The sequence below is a fragment of the Cavia porcellus genome, unplaced genomic scaffold (assembly GCF_034190915.1).
Source record: "Cavia porcellus strain 051 isolate PalLab524CR breed Dunkin Hartley unplaced genomic scaffold, mCavPor4.1 scaffold_5, whole genome shotgun sequence".
In the NCBI taxonomy this organism is placed as follows: Eukaryota; Metazoa; Chordata; class Mammalia; order Rodentia; family Caviidae; genus Cavia; species Cavia porcellus.
Genome location: NW_026947488.1, coordinates 57020138 through 57040279, shown reverse-complemented (window position 1 = coordinate 57040279; position 20142 = coordinate 57020138). Strand labels below are relative to the sequence as shown.

Here is a 20142-nt window from a genome sequence, read left to right as displayed (position 1 = left end):
TGCATGTCAGAGCCACCTATTACTTCCAGGGGTTATTTTGAAATCCTCTACCAAAAGGCATCACATAAATATAATTGAATCTCTTATTGTATGATCCAATGATCCCATGCATTTGGATCAGATGTTGGAAACTTGCTTCCAGGGGCCATGCATGGAGGTTCCATAAGAGAGAAGGGACAGTAGGAACCTGAGAGTGGATATTCTGTCTGAATGGAACAGTCTCAGGGACTGTAAACTATGAATCAAGCCCAAAGTTGCCAGATACTCTGATTTGTTTCTGAAGATAGTACAACAGAAAAAGCTTCCATATATACTTGGAAAAAAAAAAAAGCTTTCAAATCAGAGAAATAAGTCAGTCTACATTTGTAGACCATGCATTTAAGACCTCTTAATAATACCGTTATTCAAAACTATGGCCTCTGAAAAAATAATTAAGTCATTATAGTAAATTCTTGTACTCACATAGTCAGCCAGTGGTATAATCTGTCCTGCCCCCATCTGTAAATGTATATGAATATACAATTCAGCTAAAATGGAAACTGGATCATCACGGAAACCAGAGTAGTCAAATAACTGTTGACTTGCACACTACCTTACACAATCCTATTCAACAATGAGCTGGAGATTGCCTTCTTGTCCTATCTGTTGGACAGGAATAAAATAAGAGCTCTCTTCACCTCCTTGAAGCCTGGATTGCCCACACACTCCCAGCATAGCAGGTGGTGTCTCTGTCAAGAACAATTCTCTTGTTCAGAACCTTATATAAAAGAATGGGGATGGCCGGTGCCAGGATCAAAGCATTACATACACTTAGTAGTGTCAGAGGAGCCTGGAGTCAATGTCATATTTTCTGTGCTGCACACATAGACATGCATGATGTATCAAGAACTACTTTTTTTAAAAGTTGGAAAACTCTTTCTATTTACTCATATGACTGTGTGTTGAATGGCTTCATTTGTACTAGAAAAATGATGCATGGGGTATAGCTAATAAACTACATTTCTATTTGAAAGCCAGCAGAATAATTGGGTTCAGTTGATTTGTGAAATATGAAGGATGGGTATTCTCCAGTTGAAAGATGTTGTAGGATTTTGAATTATCTGTCACTTAGTCCTCCACCTCTTCCCAGAATATAAATGGTTTTGTGCATAAAGAACCATAATGGCAAGGATCCTGGCACAAAACAGATAGCAAAGCCAGAGTTTAACCTAGAGGGTTGGCTCTTTATACAGGAACCCTTCCCAAGGACATGCTCAGGGCTAAGGAAACCAACTAGGAATGGAAGATCTAAGATACAGAGACAACAACATAAAGTCATCACCACACCTCATTCTGAAGGCTCCGCAAAGGGAAAGAGAGACACTATGTTACCAAGCCCAGCAGAAGCTCTCAAGGTGTCCACCAGCAGAACCTGCGTGTGGAAGCACTCCTACATGTCTTTGTTCTCCTTCTTCCTCATCATCTTCCAAGCCCTCCCTCAGGCTGATTCCCATCAGAACGCAGGGCAAGAGAGCCTAGGAAATTCAATCCAGAGAGTCAGCCTCTCGGTCCCAGAAATGGCAGATATGGATCTTGGAGAAGGGATGCATGGAGGATTATTATCCTGAGAGGCAATGGGATCATAACTCATGTAATGTTAGCACAAAAAATGACTTTTCATCCTGTAATCTTCTGATTTACATCTTGCTGATAAAGAACCTGAGGCCCAAGGAACTAAAGTGAATGGATAAACATTTTGCACCCAATAAATGGCATACTTGAAACCAAAGGCAGTGTTATTTTCATTGTGATTTCATGGCCTTTCTACTTTGGTATGCTGGGAGCTGTGATTTAGGAAACTCCTATTAGAATGGAGATGGCATCCGTTGCTGTGCCTGTCAGCACACTTAATTGATTTCTGTCCTCTCAAGCCTCCTGTGCTTAGAAACACTCTCAGATTCTCCTGGGCTAAGTCTCCAGGCAGCCACTAATGATTAATCCATCTTGCCTCTCACCTAATAATATAACATGTACCAAATCTTCAGATACAAAAGTTGAGCTTCTTTACCAGTCTGTCTAGTAGGAGGTTCCTTCATGACCCTTGACTCATTCTGTGAGGAGAGTCTTGTAGACTTGCATACACCCAGCCATTGTAACTTTGTGGAGTGAGTGCATTTATGGTTTACAAGGATGGATATCCATGAGACGATTAATTTTTGTGAGCAAAAATAATGAAAGTCCTTATCCCTGATGGATTTTCTCTTTCTCCCGGCAGGTGGACCGGACGGAGGTGATTCGCACCTGCATTAACCCAGTGTACTCGAAGCTGTTCACCGTGGACTTTTACTTTGAAGAGGTACAGCGCCTGCGGTTTGAGGTCCATGACATTAGCAGCAACCACAATGGACTGAAGGAGGCCGACTTCCTGGGTGGCATGGAGTGCACGCTGGGCCAGGTGAGTCACAGAGTCCCATTCTTCTCCTGCTCACCATCCTCCTCATTTTTCCTTTCTCCTCTCCTCTAATCTTGGCATTCTTCTTCCTGTTGATCTTATTTTCTTTAGCATTTCCCATTTTACAACATCCTGAGCACTGTCCAGCCACTATATTTATGTAATCATGACCCTGCAAATCTGGAAAATTACTCATTTTGCAAAGTTAATAATTTTCTCTTCCACATCTTCTCAGTCTGTCAATCTTTCCTTCAGCAACTATTTACTGAGCAGCTGCCAGATGTCTAGCTCTGTGTCTACTCCTGTGTTTGTTACAGCTTTATCCAGTCCCATTACAAATTTCCATCTCCCGGCTCAACTGTGAGCACCCTCACACAGACCGTATTTCTCAGCCAGATGTATGCCGAGTCTTTGGTGCCAGAAATGGCCCTGGGAGAGGTAAACGAGTGCTTGATGAATGCACAGATGCTTTCGTTTAATCCTGGTGATGATAGGAAATAAAGATCATTATGTTTGCTCAATCAATGGGAAATCGGAGAGGTGACTTACTGAGGCCCTTGCCTCTGCAAACCCCATCACTATGCTTCTATACTAGCTTTTCCTCCCTCCCTGCTATGCCCAGACCTTAGTAAGTGTTGATGGGGTAAAACTGAATGAAACTGTAGTCCCGTGTACCCAAAAAGTGGTAGTTTAGCTGAATAAGGTGCTGTGTGGGGACCTCAGATAGGTCAATGCATGATACATGTTCCTGGGCCTGAAACCTAGTATGGTAGGCCTCTGTGGAAGGAAGATCTTTATTGCTAGAAAGAATCAGAAAAGCCATTTTAAAGTCATACTGTGAAAAAGTAGGACCCAAGGACTTAAGAAGAGTAATACAGGGAGGGTTTCCAAGTAAAAAAGCAATATGAACAATTCATAGAGGTCAGAATAGATGTGTCCAGGTGTCAGACAAGAAAAAACCAATTTCAGAGTCAAGGTCAGATGCTGATTTAATGTGAAAATAATGAGAACTGAACTTCAGAGGCCCTCACTCATGTGGGTCACTTGGAAGTATTTGTTTTTGCATTTTTGGTGTACTTTATACCTTTTTCACAAAGACTTGCCAACCTACATACCCAAAGCACCACAAACCTGGATGCTTCCCCTTGGGATGGAAGGGTGTCATTTAGGGATGTGTGAGGAAAAACCTGCCTGGCCACCAGATAGCAAGTATTCCCAAGTGTTCATTTGTACCTACCCTGCTTTATACTATTTATCATGTGTGTACTGAGTGGACTGATTTAATAACATTATTCCTTGTTCCTTTAATGAAAACCAAATGCCCAGTGTCATGATAATGCAGCTGAGAGGGGGCACTGTACCTGGCAAGACCTAGAATGATCTGCACTGCACTCTTTTCAGAAGTCATTAGAAATGTATATTTTTTTAAGAAATAATATATTAATGGAGAACATTTCAGGTTCTCAGTGTTTATCTCTGCCTCAGGCTTTGAATGAATGTATGAAGGAATTGTGGATTTAGAGTGAAATCTTGTTTCTATTTAAAAACTAAAAGGTAATTAAAAATGACACTTTTTATAGATATTTTCCACTAAATGATGGGCATCCTTCCTATGGATAAAAGTTATATTTTGAGACAAGAAATAATAGAAAACTAATATGGATAAAATATCTTTTTCATCCAGAGCGTTGATGTGAGTGACCCTCATCTTCCAAAAGCCTGTTAATCCTCGACCCTCTGTTTTGTGTCAGGTGTTGCACTAGATTCCAGGTGTCTGGTGCTGAGACAAAAATGCTATCCTTGCCTTTAAGCAGCTCATAATCTAACTGAGCTAAGGATGGAAAGCAAAAGATCAAGTAATTAATTAAGTTAAGCATGGCTGGGCAGAAGAGTAACATAAAACAGCCATCACTGGGAGACGAGCATCAGGTAGGAGAGGGAGGTTGAAGAAAACCCCATTGGAGAGTGACATTTCCACTGGCAGGTGAAGGGAGAGGACACTCAAAGCCTGTGAGAAGGAAGAGAGGCATCTCTAGAGCAGATGGCAACATCACACACAGAGTCTCTGGGCTCAGGAAGGAGTTAGACATATGGCACAGAGCAGCTTTGTTTCATTTTTTCCAAGAAGCCACCTCTGAGATAGGAAGTCAAAAGAAGTCAAGGAAACACCAAAATGGTCTGAAAAGTGGGACAGGAAAAGGAAGGTTTAAGTATGTGCAGTCAACCAACTCCGGTGGGCAACAGGAGCTTGATTCTGCAGAGGAAATCTGGAAGCCAGGGTAGAGCAAACACTAGAGAGTCATCGCACTGTGGGAATGAGGAAACTGGGGCATTCAGAGCCTTGGGGCTATCGAGCTCCCCATCAGTCATTGATTAGGGACTGTTCCTAAGGTGGGAACATTAATCCTCCAGCATTTCTAGCTGACTGCCTGGGCAGCAAAGCAGAATCCAGAGGTCAGTGAATGCTTGCAAGCAGAGAAATGCAGGTGCTGGAGGTCAGAAGTCAGTGACGTGCACTCAATCATGATAGGAGCAGGGCACTGACAGCACCTGCTGGCTGGCTGTCCAGTATCCACTCACCTACGCTCTTAGCAATCAGGCTTTGTGTTTTCAGATCAATTCCTACCAAGTGGCCATGGGGGAAATAACCTTATCTCTAGTTCAAAAGTAAATCCCAGGTAATCTCACCAAACCACACAGATTCCACCCCACCCCTTTGCCATAGATTGGTTTAAGGATGCACCACTGGCCAGCTCCAGCTGATAAAATAAAAGGGCTCTTCTGGAGAGCTTCCTATTCCAGAGATACCATGAGTGTACGGTCCCTCTGTGCCTGTGATACCTGGAATGACAGCAGCCATCTAGCAGCTAGGTTGAGGATGAGAGAAGCCCTCAGGAGGGGTCAGAGCCAAAAGATGGATAAGAATAGGCCTGATCTGCTGCACACTTGAAGCCCACTTTGATCCATGGGCTCCTTGTGGTAAGAAAGTCAAGTGTCCTGCTGCCGAAGCCAGTGGGGTATGTTTGTCCATTCCTTCGGCCAAAGCATTGTGATTGATATCCCACATATGAGAAACTAAAGCAAAATGAGGCTGGCTAGAATCGGGGAAACTCGCTGTATAGTTCATTTTCTTCACTCTCAAAATGAAGAAACTGTAGAATTGAGCACTGACGGTGAGATTGCAAACAGTCCTTTCTAAATATGTCGTGAAAATGTGAAAGTGCTTCCATATTGATAACTTCAATTGACCTTCCTGACAATACTGTAAGGACAATGTGATTGTTCATATTTATAATTAAGAAAAATGAGAATCAGGAATATACCACGTCTTGACAGAGCCAAGACCAGAAATCAGGTACTTTTGACTCTTAATTCAGAGCTTTCTTCTGCCATAACCTACGGAAAGAAACATGGGGAAACTCCTTACTCTGAGAGCTTTTGTAAGGTTGTGGCTTCGATGCTACAAATGTGGGGGAAGCCTTAGCTGTGTGCCCCAAAGCACCAGGTGACAGGCTGGCCTTGCTAGGCATCTTGTGTTTTCACTGGCAACCGTGCTGCTACTTTGTTGGTCAAGTGATGAGTAGGATTGGCCTTGCCCAAATTCTCAGGCACTAATTTGGTTTAAATCAATCAGAATAGTCCATTCTTATGGCTATACTAATTGGGTAAGGGAAAGACATGTCATATATATTTATTACCATAATAACTTTCATTTCTTCCTTATCCATCCTCTCAACAAGTAATAACCAAGTGTCCTGGACAAATGTGCTAATTTATCTTGGCCAAGTACTGTATTAAGTTTTGAAGACACAAAAATGAAAAAGATGGAGACCTTGTCCCAGAGGAGCTTATAGTTTGGAGACATAGATACGTAAATAAACAAAGAAAATGCATATTAGCAAGTGCTAAAATGAAAATGTGTTCTAGGAGCCATGATGGAAACATGCACCGCTGCCTAGCAGGAACCAGGGAGCTCTTACAGCTCTGGGTTTAAATCTTTTCTCCTTCTTCTTGTCCTTCTCTTTGTCCTTCTCCTTGTCCTTCTCCTCCTCCTTCTCCTTTTCCTTTTTCTCCTCGTCCTCCTTCTCTTTCTCCTTCTCCTTCCTCTTTTTCTTCTTGGATTTTTATTTATATGGGTACATGTTTATAGTATGCAGTGCTGACATTCCTCGTAGGGACTGATACATATATGTAACACATCTTAATTCTTTTTTCTTCCTCTCGCCACCATCTCTTGGTCCCCTTCCCTTTTGAAAAACTTTTATCTCCCTATTTCCTATTATATATCTTTTCTTTTGCTCAGAGAAACCATAAAATATTAAGCTTAGGTATCTGATGTATTTCATTTAACATTATAGTCTCAATGTGCACTCATTTTTCCACAAAAGACTCAGTTTTATCCTTATTTGTGGCAGGGTAGTACTCCATTGTGCATAAATACATTTTCTCTGTCCATTTATCTGTTGATGGACATATAAGCCATCCAACATTTAGCTGTTCATGAGTTGCACTGCTATACAAACTGGAGCACAAGTATTACGGTTAAAATATGATTAACTTAGGAAGATTCCTCGAAGGGAAATAACTGGGTTTAATGGCATTTCTTCTTTTAGTTTGATGAGGAAATCTTCATAATGATTTGCAAGGAGTTGGACAAGCTTACATTTTCACCAACGCTATAGAAATATTTCTTTTCCCTGCAGCCTTTCAGCATTTGTTATTATCTAATTTCTTGATAACAGCTATTCTTTCTAGAATAAGATGAAATTTCATTGCTGTTTTAGTTGGCATTTTTCTAGTGGGCAGAGGGGGGGATCATTTCTTTATGTATGTACTGATCATTTGTACATCTTATTTGTTGAAGTATCTATTCATGTCAGTTCCATATATTTGATTGGGCCTTTTATTTTGTGGGAGTCTAACTTCTCTTATATTTTTTATGTATTCTAGATATTAATCCTCTTTCTGAGGAGCATCTGGCAAAAATTTTTTCTCATTTGGGGAGATGTTTTTCAATCTAGTGGGTGTTTCTAGTGCTGTTCTGAAGTTTTAAATTTAACTTAATCTTATTTGTTGATTCTCACTATTTCTTATGCATCTGGGGTTCTGTTCAGTTTTACCTATTTTATAGTTCAGCAGATTAACTGTTTCTGTTTTAACGTGTAGATCTTTGATCCATTTTGAGTTTAGTCCAGTACATGGTCAGAGAAACTGGTCTAGATTCAATATTTTTTCAGTGGATACACAATTCTCTCAGCCCTATTACAGAGACTATTTTTCTGTGCTACATATTTTTAGCCCCTTTATCAAAGATCAAATAGATGAATGTGCCTGGGCTTATTTCTGCATCCTCCTTTCTGTTTCACTAATCAACATGTCTGTTTTTTTCACTGTAACTTTGTAATATAACTTGAAGTTGGATATTTTGTGATGCCTATTGCTTTGCTCTTGCTGCCCAGAGTTGCTTTTGCCATTCTAGGTGTCCTCTGGTTCCATATGAATTTTGGAATTGTTATCCTTATTTCTGCGGAATGCTTTTGGTATTTTACTTGGTGGCTTTTAACTTTATGGCTTGCATCTACCTTCTCCAAATCCTCGTGCTTTCCTAGACTGGACTTTCTTTATTTTAAAGGGAAGGATTTTAGGTTTTCTTCATTTAATATGATGTTGGCAGTAGATTTTTCATATATGGTTTTTATCAGATTGAGATAAGGTTCTTGTATACCTATTTTCTTCAAGTCTTTTTATCATGTTGGATTATGTCAAAGGCTTTTTCTGTTTCTATTGAGATAATCATGTGAATTTTGTCCCTGCTTCTGTTTCTGTGATGTGTTACATTTATTGATTTGCAAATGTTGAACTGCATCCCTGGAATAAGGTCTACTTGGTCCTAATGTACAGTCTTTTTTGATGATTTATTGCATTCTATTTACCAGTATCTTCCTGAGGATTTATTTGTGGGATTTTTTTGAGACCGAATCTCACTTTGTAGTGCAAGCTGCTATTGAACTCACTGTGTAGCCCAGGCTAACCTTGAATTCACAGTGATCCTCCTATCTCAGCCCTCCAAGTGCTGGGGTTATAGGCATGTGCTACCACACCTGGCTTGTTGAGAATTTTTGTATCTATGTTCGTTAAAGAGACTAATTTGTAGTTCTCTTTTATGGTTGGGTCCTTTTCTGATTTTGGAATCAGAGTTGTGCTAGCTTCTAGGAAAGAATCTGGGAGTACTCCTTTCCTTTCAGTTTCATTAAAGAGCTTGAAGAATATTGCTGTTAGATCTTTCCTAAAGTTTTTATAGAACTCAGTAAGTCCATCAGGACCTGGGGTTTTCCTACTCGGTAGGATTTTTATTACTGCTTCTATTTCATGGTCTGTTACTGTTTTACTCAGGGCTTTAATATCTTCTCGGTTCAGTTTCGATATTTCATATGTATTCTGAAATCTTGCAGTGCATTTCCCAAACTAGTTACTAGTAATCTTCTATAATCACTTGTGATTTTGTCTTTTTCATTTCTAATTCATTGGTTTGATTCTTTTTTTTTCCTTTTGTAGGTAAGATTGGCTAAAGGTTTGTCTGTTTTGTTTATTCTTTTGGAAAACCAGACCTTCAATTCATTGATTTTTTTAAACATTCAGTTTCATAAATTCCTGCTCTGATCCTTATAATTTACTTCTTCACCATCTTTGAACTTTGATTCTTCTTGCTTTCAGTACCTTGAGGTGCATCATTAGGTCATTTGCTTGGATTTGCTCTGCTGCCTCCATGTGTGCACTCACAGTTATAAACTTCCTTCTTAGAATAGCTTTCAATTTTTCCTGTAAGTTTTAGAATTTAGAATGGCATTATCATTTGATTCTAGGAACTGTCTTAATTTTATCCTTGATTTCTTCTATGATACATTGATTATTCAAAAGTATTTTTTTCTTTTCCATATGCTTAAATAATTTCCATGATTGCTTTTGCTATTGATTCATACTTTCACTGTGATGTCATCTGATAATATACATGATACAATTTTGAATTTTGCATTTACTGAATCTTGCTTTATGGGCTAGTATATGGTCTATTTTGCAGAGTCCCATATGCCATTAAGAAGAATGTGTATTTTGTTGTTTTGGAGCAGAACAGCCTGTAGATATCTATTAAATCCATTTGTTTAAGTATTTGTTTCAACTCTGATATTTCTTTGTTGATCTTTTTGTCTAGTTGGTCTGTGTATTTGTGACAGCGGGGTATAGAGATCCCTCCACTATAATTGTGTTTATCTCATCTTTTATTTCCAGTAAGTGTTTGTTTTATGATATTGGGTATACCTGTGGGTGCCCATGTTTGTTAATATTATCTCTTTCTGTTGAATTGTTCCCTCAGTTAATATGTAGTGATCTTTTTTCTCTTTGGATCAGTTTTGGCTTGAAGTCTACTTTTTCTTAAAATAGGACAGATACTTTTCCTTGTTTTCTCATTCTTTTTGCATGGGATATTGTTTCCATTCTTTGATTTTTTTTTTAGTCTATGAATTTCTTTTTGGATTATATGTGTTTCTTATATATGGTACATTGTTGGTCTTTGTTTCTTGATCCATTTTGCCATTGTGTATCTTAGATTGAGGAATCGACATGATTCACATTGAGAATTATCAATAAAAAGCATTGACTCATTTCTGTCATTGCATTATTTTCCTGTTACTGATTCTCTCTGTGTGTGTGGGTGGGTGTGGGTGTGTCTCTCTCTGTCTGTCTGTCTCTCTGTCTGTCTGTCTCTCTCTGTCTCTGTCTCTCTGTCTCTGTCTCTCTCTTTCTCTCTGTCTCTCTGTCTCTGCCTCTGTTTCTGTCTCTTATTCTCAAATGCTCACCCTGCTTGATGTATATATTTTATTTTTTTAAACTTCATTGCCTCTTTCAATGATAGCCTTAAATTTTTTATAGCTCTAGTTTGGTGGTTGTTAATTTCTTAAACTTAATAAAAAAATAAATCATGGAAATACCTTATTAATCCACCATTTTTGAAATAAATATTTACAGGATGTATGAGTCTATGTAGGAAGTTGTTTTCTTTAGGGCTTAAAACACTTCACTGCAAGCTCTCCTGGCCCTTAATGTTTGTGTTGGGAAGTCTCTTTTAATTCTAGTAGGTTTACTTTTATAGTGATTTACTGCTTTCACTAATAGCTTTTCAAATTTTGTGCTTATGTTGGACTTCTGGAATGATACATAACGAGTCTTTTCTGATCATGGCTGTGTAGTGATTGTGTGCTTCATTTATCTGTATGTTAAATTCTTTCTTCATGTTTAGAAAGTTTTCTGCTATTATTTCAGTAAACAGGCTTTTTTATGCTATGTTTTCTATCTTCTGATTTCTCACTAATTCCAGTTAATCTGAGGTTTGTCTTTGCCTGAACTGGTAGCTGCTGGATACATTTTTATCTTCTCTTGTTGTTTGAAGAGTAATCGTTCAGTGACATCAGCCAGATCTTCTAATCATGAAACTCTGTCCTCATATTGGTTACTTCTGTTGCACTCTGTTATTCTATTGGTCATTTCTGTTACCTATACTTTCAACTGAATTTTTAATCTCCTGGTTTCTGTTTGGTACCTTATCAAGGACTCTTATTTCTTTCCAACATGGTAATTCATGTTTTGTATCATTTTGTTTAGCTCAGCTAGTTTTTACTAGTATCATCTGTAAACTTGCCGATTGTTTTTATTAAGTCTATTTTTTTAGTTTAAAGCAAATAAAACAATAGAGAACAGAACAGAGAAAATCAGAACAGAACAATGCAAGCAACACAGCGCATCACAACAAGACAACAGAACATCAACAGTAGCTACCATAATGTCTCTTTTCTTCGAAATAGTTGAGCATACCTTCACATAAAATGATATCAAACATAACAAAATAGTATAAAATCATTCAAAAGAATGAAAGCTTTATAGGACTTCAAAACCAAATAATAAGAAATGAACAATTGCTACAATAATATCTCACTTTCCTCAAAAAAGGTGTCTATACCATTACACATAACAAAATCAAATAAAATACAACAGGATAGAATCAATCAAAATAGAAGAGCAAAAGCATGGTAGAACTTCAAAACAAGGTGATAGAAAATCAGCAATGCCTACCATAATGTATCATTTTCTTCAAAATAGCTGTTCATACTATCACATATAATAAAATCAAGCAAAACAGAATCAAATAAATGAATGAAAGCATTATAGGATTTCAATGCAATATAATGGGAAATCATGATTACCATAATATATGCCACTATATTCAAAATAGCTACCCCTACCATCTGATAGCATAAAATTTAACAAAACAAGACAGAACAAAGCCAAACCTAACAAAATTGTGAGAGTTCAAGATAAGACAATAAGAAATTAACAGTAGTTTCCACCTTGCCCTCCCCTTCACTTTTACATTAACTAATTTGCTTTTGGATCCTATTAACTCCTTCTGTTTCTTATGTTAGGGATCACTCATATGAGTTTGAACTATTTCACCAATTATCATGATCTCCATTTGCATCCATTTGCCTACAGGAGCCTTGAGATTATTCTACTTTATAGCTGGGTAGCTTTCCACTGCATGAAAATGCCATATCTTTCTTATCCATTCTGTGGTTGATGGGCAAGCTATTCTTGCTTATTTTTGTCTCCTATCAATGGAACAATTGTTTTCTCTCCTTTGAATTTCAGTCTATGAATTTCCTTTCCAGTTAAATGTGTTTCTTGTATACAATATATTGATGGATCATGTTTCTTGATCCACTCTCCCTGTGTTTCTTTTTATTGCTGACCTGAGGTATCTACTAATAGTTACAATCAGCATACACTGGCTCATCTCTATTTGCCATACTATACTCCTATTGTCCCTCCACTTTACCCCTTCATTCAGTTGCCTGTCTTGTTTGCCAGTCTTCCTCTGCTGCTATTCCTGGTACCATCCTCATCTTTCTCTCTTTCTGTAGAATATCCTTTAGCACTCTCTGTAGGGTTGCTTTGGTAGCCATGAATTCCTTCATTTGGTCTTTATCATGGAAATGTATTATTTTTCTATCAATTTTGAAAGATAGTTTTTCTGGGTAGATCAATCTGGGTTGGAAGTTGTTTTCTTTCAGGGTTTGAAACGCTTCACTCCAAACTTGACTTGATGGTTTATGTTGATAAGTCTGCTGTGATTCTGATTGGTTTTCCTTTATAGTGATCTGTCTTTTCTCTTAACAGCTTTTAATAGTCTGTTCTTGTGCTGAATTTCTGGGATCTTGATTATTATGTGTCTAGGGGTAGATTTACTTTGGTTATGGCTAGTTGGAGTCCTATATGCCTCACTTATCTGCATGTCAGATCCATTTCCCATGTTTGGGAAATTTTCTTCTACTACTTCTGTGAATATCCTTTTAATTTCATTTATATTGATCCCTGATTCTTCACTGACACCTATTACTCTTAAATTATGCTTCTTTGCATCATCTTGCAGCTGTTGAGTTGTTATTTCCTTATTCTATGTTATTTTAAGAGATCTTTCCTTTCACGATCACTAGCTGCAATCCTATCTTCAAGGTTTGATAGTCTATCTTCAGTCTCTCTCAAGCAGTTTTGCCAGCTTTTGATTGAATTTTTAATTTCCTGGATCTCTCCTTGAATCTGTTTCATGCATTGTAATTCCTTTCTACATTCATTTAAGGTTTCTGTCATTTTCTTGTGCTCCTCTTTTTTGTCTATGTCTTCTTTAGACCTGCTGAACAATTCTTTCAGTATGTTTGTGATTTCTTCTTTTACCTAAGACGTTATTTCTGATTTTACTGCTTTTGTAATCTCATGAAGTTGTTTCTTACTTCAGTTGCTATCCTCTCAGAGATTTCAGGTGTGTGATTTTTGTTTTCTTCCATGACTGTATTTCCCAGACTTATCCTGTGTGGGCTAGAGGTCTGAGGTTGCCTCTTGCTCCTTTTTCTTGACATTCTCCTGGGTTCTTCCCAACAAGCTAGTTGTGGGGCCCCAGGCACTTCCCATGTTGGCTACCCTAGGTAGTGTAGGGGGATGGGACAGGCACCTGAATTCCTGTAATTCCAAGGAGGTCGCAAGGCATGGAGCAGGCTTCTCCAAACCTGTGCAGCTACACTGAGGCTTCACTGATTATCATGGGTGTGTGGAAGTGGGGCTGCTTCTCAGCCTGTGTATCTACACTAGGACTCCCACAATGGAGGCAGACACCCAGAGGTTTGTTTGTCTGATTTTGCTAGTGGGTGATGGCTGCCCAAAGAAACCAAGGGCCTTCAGTGGTGTCCTACAGATGCACAGGGCTTACCTGACTGTGTGTCCCTTGTCCTGCTGGCTGTCTGAAGGAAGGAGCCTTCTGGTGGCAGCTCCCTGAGGGTAAAGGTGGATCTTGTGGCTCTCTCTGCCCATTCTGGGCACATGGAGGAAAGGGCCTTCTGGTGGTGGTGCCCAGCAGGCAGATGTGGTTTTTCTTCTGGCTCTCGCTGGCCACACGGGGCATGAGGAGGAAAGGCCTTCCGTTGGTGGTGCCTGGCAGGCAGAGCAAGTCTATTATCTTTAGTTATTTCTTCTTTGAGCTCACAGATTACCTTATTGATCTGTTTTATTTTTAATCTCCTCTTTTATCATTTCAGAAATCTCAAGTGCATGACTTTTGATGTCCTTCTCTTTAGTGGCCCATGGATCTGCTTTGGGAGAGTTGAGAGTTTTTAGCTGCATTTTGTTTCCTTGCCTGCCCTTCTCTTGCATCTATTACTGTTATTATTGTGTGTGTGTGTGTGTGTGTGTGTGTGTGTGTGTGTGCTTACTTGTTTGTGTTGCTGAGGTTACCAAGCACTTATAATGGAAAGCTTTTCTGTTAGTATGGATATTTATTTAGTTAGTGTCTACTTTTCAGTGATGTATTCTTGGCATACCACTATAGGCCTTTGCTTGTATCACAGGATCCAACCTCCTTTGTTAATAGTGGTGAGCTAGAGACATATTGTAAGAATTAAGTGGGAAAATGTGTGTGATCTGCTTGGCAGAGTCCCTAGCATGGAGACAGCCCTTAGGATATTAGTGGAGACTGTGTGAAAGTTGTTGTTAATCTGATGAGAATTAGAAAATGGTGGTAAGAGATGACATTGTTTTAGAGTGAAGGTGGACAAATAAAAGGGAAAATAACATAGCAGAGAACCCATATTTTGGGCAATCTGTAAAATTGAACAGAATTTTGCCTTAAGTTTGCTGAATATCTTATTTAATCAAAGGATTCAAAGTAGGTATGTGCTTGTACAGTATATGCTATGATATTTAGTTTCCTCAGACAATTTCTTTGTTAAAATAGTTTTAAATCCATTCTCTGAAATAATTTGGTCAGGTAACTCCATCTTTTTCTTACCCACAGGTAAGGCCTGTAAGAAGAGGTAAAGTGAGTCCCCCGAAACCATGACAGAAGTTACATATGCAAAGCCTGTTTCCTCTGTGCTTCTACAGGCACCTGCTCTGTCTGCCTGAATTTGTCACATTCCTGCTCTGCCTTATGACACAGCAGGACCTTTAGGAAGGGAAAATAGCAGCGCTCAGCGTGCTAGAAACTGGCATTAGCCCTGCAGTTGGGTAAAAGCACAGCAAGTGACTTTACACTGAGCAAAAATGCCAAATGGAGAAAATAAAGGTTCATGTCCTTGGAGAAGACTCAAGGCAGAACTGTACATTCTCAGCAGATGGATGAAGGGGGTGGATCACAGGGACACAAGGTGCTCATAAAACTGTGTACTTCTTCTGGGAGAGCTTGGGGATCATCCTTGGGTGCCCAAAAGGAGATAAGCAATGAAGCTTCTCTTTGCTACACCCCACAATGGTATTCCAAGGGGAGATGTGGTCCCTCACTCTCTAGACCAGCAAGCTGACCTTAAATGTACTACCTTAACTTTCTCTGTCATTGCTGATTAATTCACTCACTCATCCCTGTATCTTCACACTTCTCAGACCCCAAATACAGAGGACACGAACTTATATGAGTAAGCTATAAAAAATGATGACTTTCCCCAGGCTCTTTTATTTACAGGGCACTGGATAGGTTCTATATCTAATTTCACTTAATCAGTACAGCATGAGAGAGTGGCACTGTCATTATTACCATGTTATAGATGACAGAACTGAGACTCCGTATGATAGAAAGTCACCTCAGATCACACAGCTAGCTAGCAGTGAAACTGGAATTTGAATGTAGATCTTTAGCCCCAAAGTTCATTGCAGTCTTTTCCACTCACTCTTACAGCTCATCACTAACTGGAGTAAATTATAAAGTAGCGCCTATTACTGCAAAGCCAAGTTGGTGTTGATCTTGTTGAGTTTCTTTAGTGGTATTTTTTTTTCCTATGCAGAACGGAGGCAATATACAGATCCTGCTGCAGAATATCCTTTGATATCTTCCCTCAAAATTCACTGAATTTGCTTGTAAAAAATATACATGGTCAATGTGAATATTAACCTCCCCAAACCAGAACCCCACAGTCAGCACTCGGAAAGTGTTCCCTTCTGATTTTCCTTTCACTATCACTGGGGTCAAATAAATCTGTTCTCTAAATTCAGTGGTTACCCCTGGGCTTTACTGAGACTTTTCTTGTGGATTTTTTCTCTTCTCTGTGGTGTAAAGGACAGGCACAGCTATACAAAACCCTCTTCTCTTCATTACTATATAGCTGCTCCTAAGTCTATTCTCTCCCATAAAGTTCATGGGATAACTGTTAAACCAAGAGCTTCCTGCTCTCTATCATCATAAATGGAGTAGGAAAACCAGGGGCCTTTTAAACGAGTTCCAGCATCCAGAGATCCTCTGATACTTATTCATAAAAGATCACATACTATCTTCCCTCAGAGCAGTGGTTCTCACACTCCAGTGTGCTTCAAGTCACTCAGAAGCTTATTAAAATACAGATTTTTGGGTCCACCACTAGTGTTTCTGAACTAGTGATCTGGAGACCCCACAATTTGTATTTCTGCTAGACTAGCAACCACAGTTTGAGAACTTCCAATGAGTCTCTATCTGTTCTGGTTTTAGTTATGAAAGGAATTACTGACTTAGAAAATTATCTGGAGAAATTAAAGGCAAAGGACATGTCTAAAAAGGAGAAAAACTGCTTCCTAAAACTTACCATTCTACAAAGGAGCATGAATGTGGCTTGAAGTTTATGTTCCTGATGGGGCTCTTTATCGCCAGAGTTTGTTTTCCCCATTTATTAAACGTAGGCAAATGGACCTATTATTCACATTGTCAGTTTCCTTCCTGACCTACATAAATGTTAGGATTATGTCAGGAGATAACATGGTTTTGAGGGTGCTATCCGAATTTGATGTACTGAGTAACGTAATACCCCCATTAATTTTCTCAGATTACCATGTTGTCGCATAACATTTAATACCCTCGTGACTTAAAAGTGGATAGATCAAATACGTCAAATCTGCACACTACCATGGGCAACTCATTTTCCTTCTGCTTTGCATCTGAAAAGCTTTCCCTATAGGACTCTGCAGTTACTGTAAGCAGCAAGCAAGCAAATGATGGGTTATGTCATAACTGAACCACCTCATCTGAGCCCCTGTGGACTAGCTGAGCAATCCTGGGACCAAGTGCTGCTTTCTTTTTTTAAAATTTTATTTAAAGAAAAACAAAACAAAACAGTAAAAAGGTACAAGTAATACAGAATTTCAAAAAAAACAGTAAGTAATCACTAGTTAATAGATTACATATTGTCATCTTAGAAATAGTTGTTCAAGTTACAAAATTAAAGTATACAAAGTGAACATTCAAACAGTGAGACTGCAAACAGTTGTGTTCAATGGTCCAACAAAAACTTAGTAATATGGCCATGTATCTTACACACCTAAACACACTTGCAGTTGTATCCTTTAGAGCTCTTTCTTTTCCTCTCTTTTTTACAATAACAATTACACATTTGGGGTTTTATTACTCCCATAGTTCTTATTACTTTTTTTTGGAAGAGAATAAAACCAAATATGGCAAAACAAAGCAGAGTCAGTCAAAATAAGAGATGGACATAGTACATGATGTAAAAACAGAATACAAGGTATAATCAAGAATGGTTACCATAATGCCTCTTGCTACCTTAAAAAGAATTGTCTGTATCATCAGGTATAATAAAATTGAACAAAACAGTACAGAACAAAACCAGTAAAACTTAAACAAGTGTTGCTTTCTAATGCTGATAGGCAGATGGGATTCATACAGAGCTCTGTGAGTGAGCAAGCCCTTGGCTCTCCAAGGAGAACATAGTTCTTACCTTCTGATTTGCTACTTTCATCAGTAAGGAATCTTAAATTCAGACCTTAAGAAAATCTGTCTGCTTTCTTAGGGTTCTCCTTCTACCTTTACATTGTTTTTAGAGTATCCTGAAAGGCATCAAGAGTCTGTCTTAGATCTGTCTTAGATCTGCCACCTCCCTATGTCTCCTTGGGCAATTTGCTTAATATTTCTGTGAAACAGTGGCTTTCCTGTAGAGGGGAGGCTTTGGATTAATTCATCTCTAGCTTCCTTCCAGTTTGAATAGTCATCAATTTTCATTTCATCCCTTACCTTCCACCTTTCTGAAATTAAGCATTGTTTCCTGCATTTTCATTTCTTTTCAGGCTGCTCTCTCCCCCTTTGCCCACCACACACATCTCATCTCCTGTCTGGCTCAGTGTGAGGTAATACCATCGTGTCCCTCCTGTTAAGTCACAGATGTCATTCTGTCATAGATGACATCATAACTCAGCATATCTTTCTTCCTTCCAAAATTAACTTTGTGCCTGTTCAATCTCAAAGATAGTTTCTTAAAATGTGCATTTAGTAGCAATTAAAATGAGCTTGTGTTTCTAGGCTCCATTTCACATACAGTCACAGTAATAAGATTCCTCTCTTGGTTTCATATTGGTACAGGAGAAGAGGATAAGAGAGCTGGGACTGAGTAATGATTCACACCAACGCTGAAAGGAACTCAAAGCTCGTGTTGGTCCTAATCTTGTAGGTCAAGCTGGTGCAAGGTGTTCAGCTGCTCAGCACACGCCACCTATGCAAAGATCTTACGCTGTCACCAGGATGTGAAGACACTTGCCAGAGACCTCTACCCCAGCTCCCATTCTTCTTGTTCCCAGCCAGATTTCATTTGTCACATTCCCCCCACTCAGAGCAGTGCATCTCAGCCCGTTTCGCCATCCCCATGGTACTGGTGAACCTTCTTCTGCCCTTAGGACATGCCTTTCTCCTGCAAATTCTGGGTTACTTGTTGCACCTTCTTCATCATCAGCATCCTGGGTGATTTAGATAGCAATGTCCTGTCCTTGTCCCAATTCCAATGTAAAAAGTCAACTCACCAAACAATATGTTTACCCCCAAACAAATCGCTATCAAATTTTTTATTTACTAAAAATAAGACTTTAAATTACAGTGCTATCTTGGTTCATGAATTTAATTTTTTCCATGATTTTGGTTGCAAACTGAATTCAAGGAGAACCAAATCAAATTCAGTGGGTTCAATGTTGCCCTGATGGGGAAATTTGATTCAGTTCTCATGCAATTCAGTTCATGAGCAGATTTGTGGAAAGAGTTAAGTTCATGAACTAAGGTACAAACTGTGTTTTCAAAGTTTAATAAAACTGCCTTAAAATTTGTAAAGATATCTGATTTTTTTTGTTCTTGTTGTTTAAGCTGTATATGAAATTTATTATGGTATTAGCTCTTGAAGTACCCATTTCTTCAAAAACAAAAGGGCTGGTAGTGTGTGTGTTTATAGTTGGGGCGGGCGTGCTAGAGACTTGTATCTAGAGCCTTTTAGGTGAGCTAAATCCCTAGCTTTTTTTCATGACTTTGTTGTTGCTATTGTTCTCTTATCTGTTTGTTTGTTTGTTTGTTTGTTTTTGTTTTTTGTTTGTTTGTTTGTCTTTGTCTTGCTAAGTCCCTATGTTTCCTTCTAAGACTCTTCTAAGGATATTATTTTTAATGATAATATCTAGGTTATGTGATTATAGCTGATTTGTAGAGTAACACCTGTATTTTCCTAAAAAGAATGTAGTCATATCTATAATTGGAAAAAAATATGATAAATGTTAATAAAAACACCACAATAAAGCTGCCATACTAACATCCAGGCACTCACACTCAGATGAAAGAAGAAGGGACATATGCATTATGTAGATTCTTAAGGAAGCTTCTGAAGAATTTTTAAAATCTGAAAAGGTCAAATGTGGTGGTACATCTCTGTAATCCTAGCACTCAGGAGGCTGAGGCAGGAAGATCACTGTGAGTTGGAGGCCAGTGCAGGCTACAAAATGACTTTGAGCCCAGCCTGAACTGCTTATCGAGATCCTGTCTCAAAAACAAAACAAAAAAACTCTAAAGAAATATTTCAATCTGGGAAATTTGTGAGAAACCCATGTGAGTGGGTATTTGGTAAGGTTTTGAGAAATTATTCTGCTGTTTCTTCAGGTAAAGCCTTGATCCCCTCCTTGTTCCTACAGGGAAGAGAGCTGGCTGCCTCTTTTGATCCTGAACTTTTGTAATATTATTTTCAATTATAGATGAGACCAAGGAGGGCTCAGAGCTCTAATAACAAATATATTAAAGGAGAATCATTGGCTTTGCAAAGAAGTTCTGAAGTTTTCCCCAAACCTAGACTCTCCAGCTCAAACTTAATTTCAAAAAGAGAATACAGTATTTGTAT

The 20142-nt window shown here is 38.7% G+C and overlaps 1 protein-coding gene across 3 annotated transcripts in view; it reads left to right on the top strand.

Moving 5' to 3' along the window:
• Positions 1-20142, top strand: part of Cpne4 (copine 4) — a 501318-nt gene that overhangs the window by 329738 nt on the left and 151438 nt on the right. For all 3 annotated transcript variants that reach the window (XM_063248997.1, XM_063248995.1, XM_063248996.1), the window contains exon 3: positions 2255-2434. In XM_063248997.1, coding sequence (XP_063105067.1) covers positions 2255-2434 — 180 coding nt within the window. The remainder of the gene's footprint in view (positions 1-2254; positions 2435-20142) is intronic.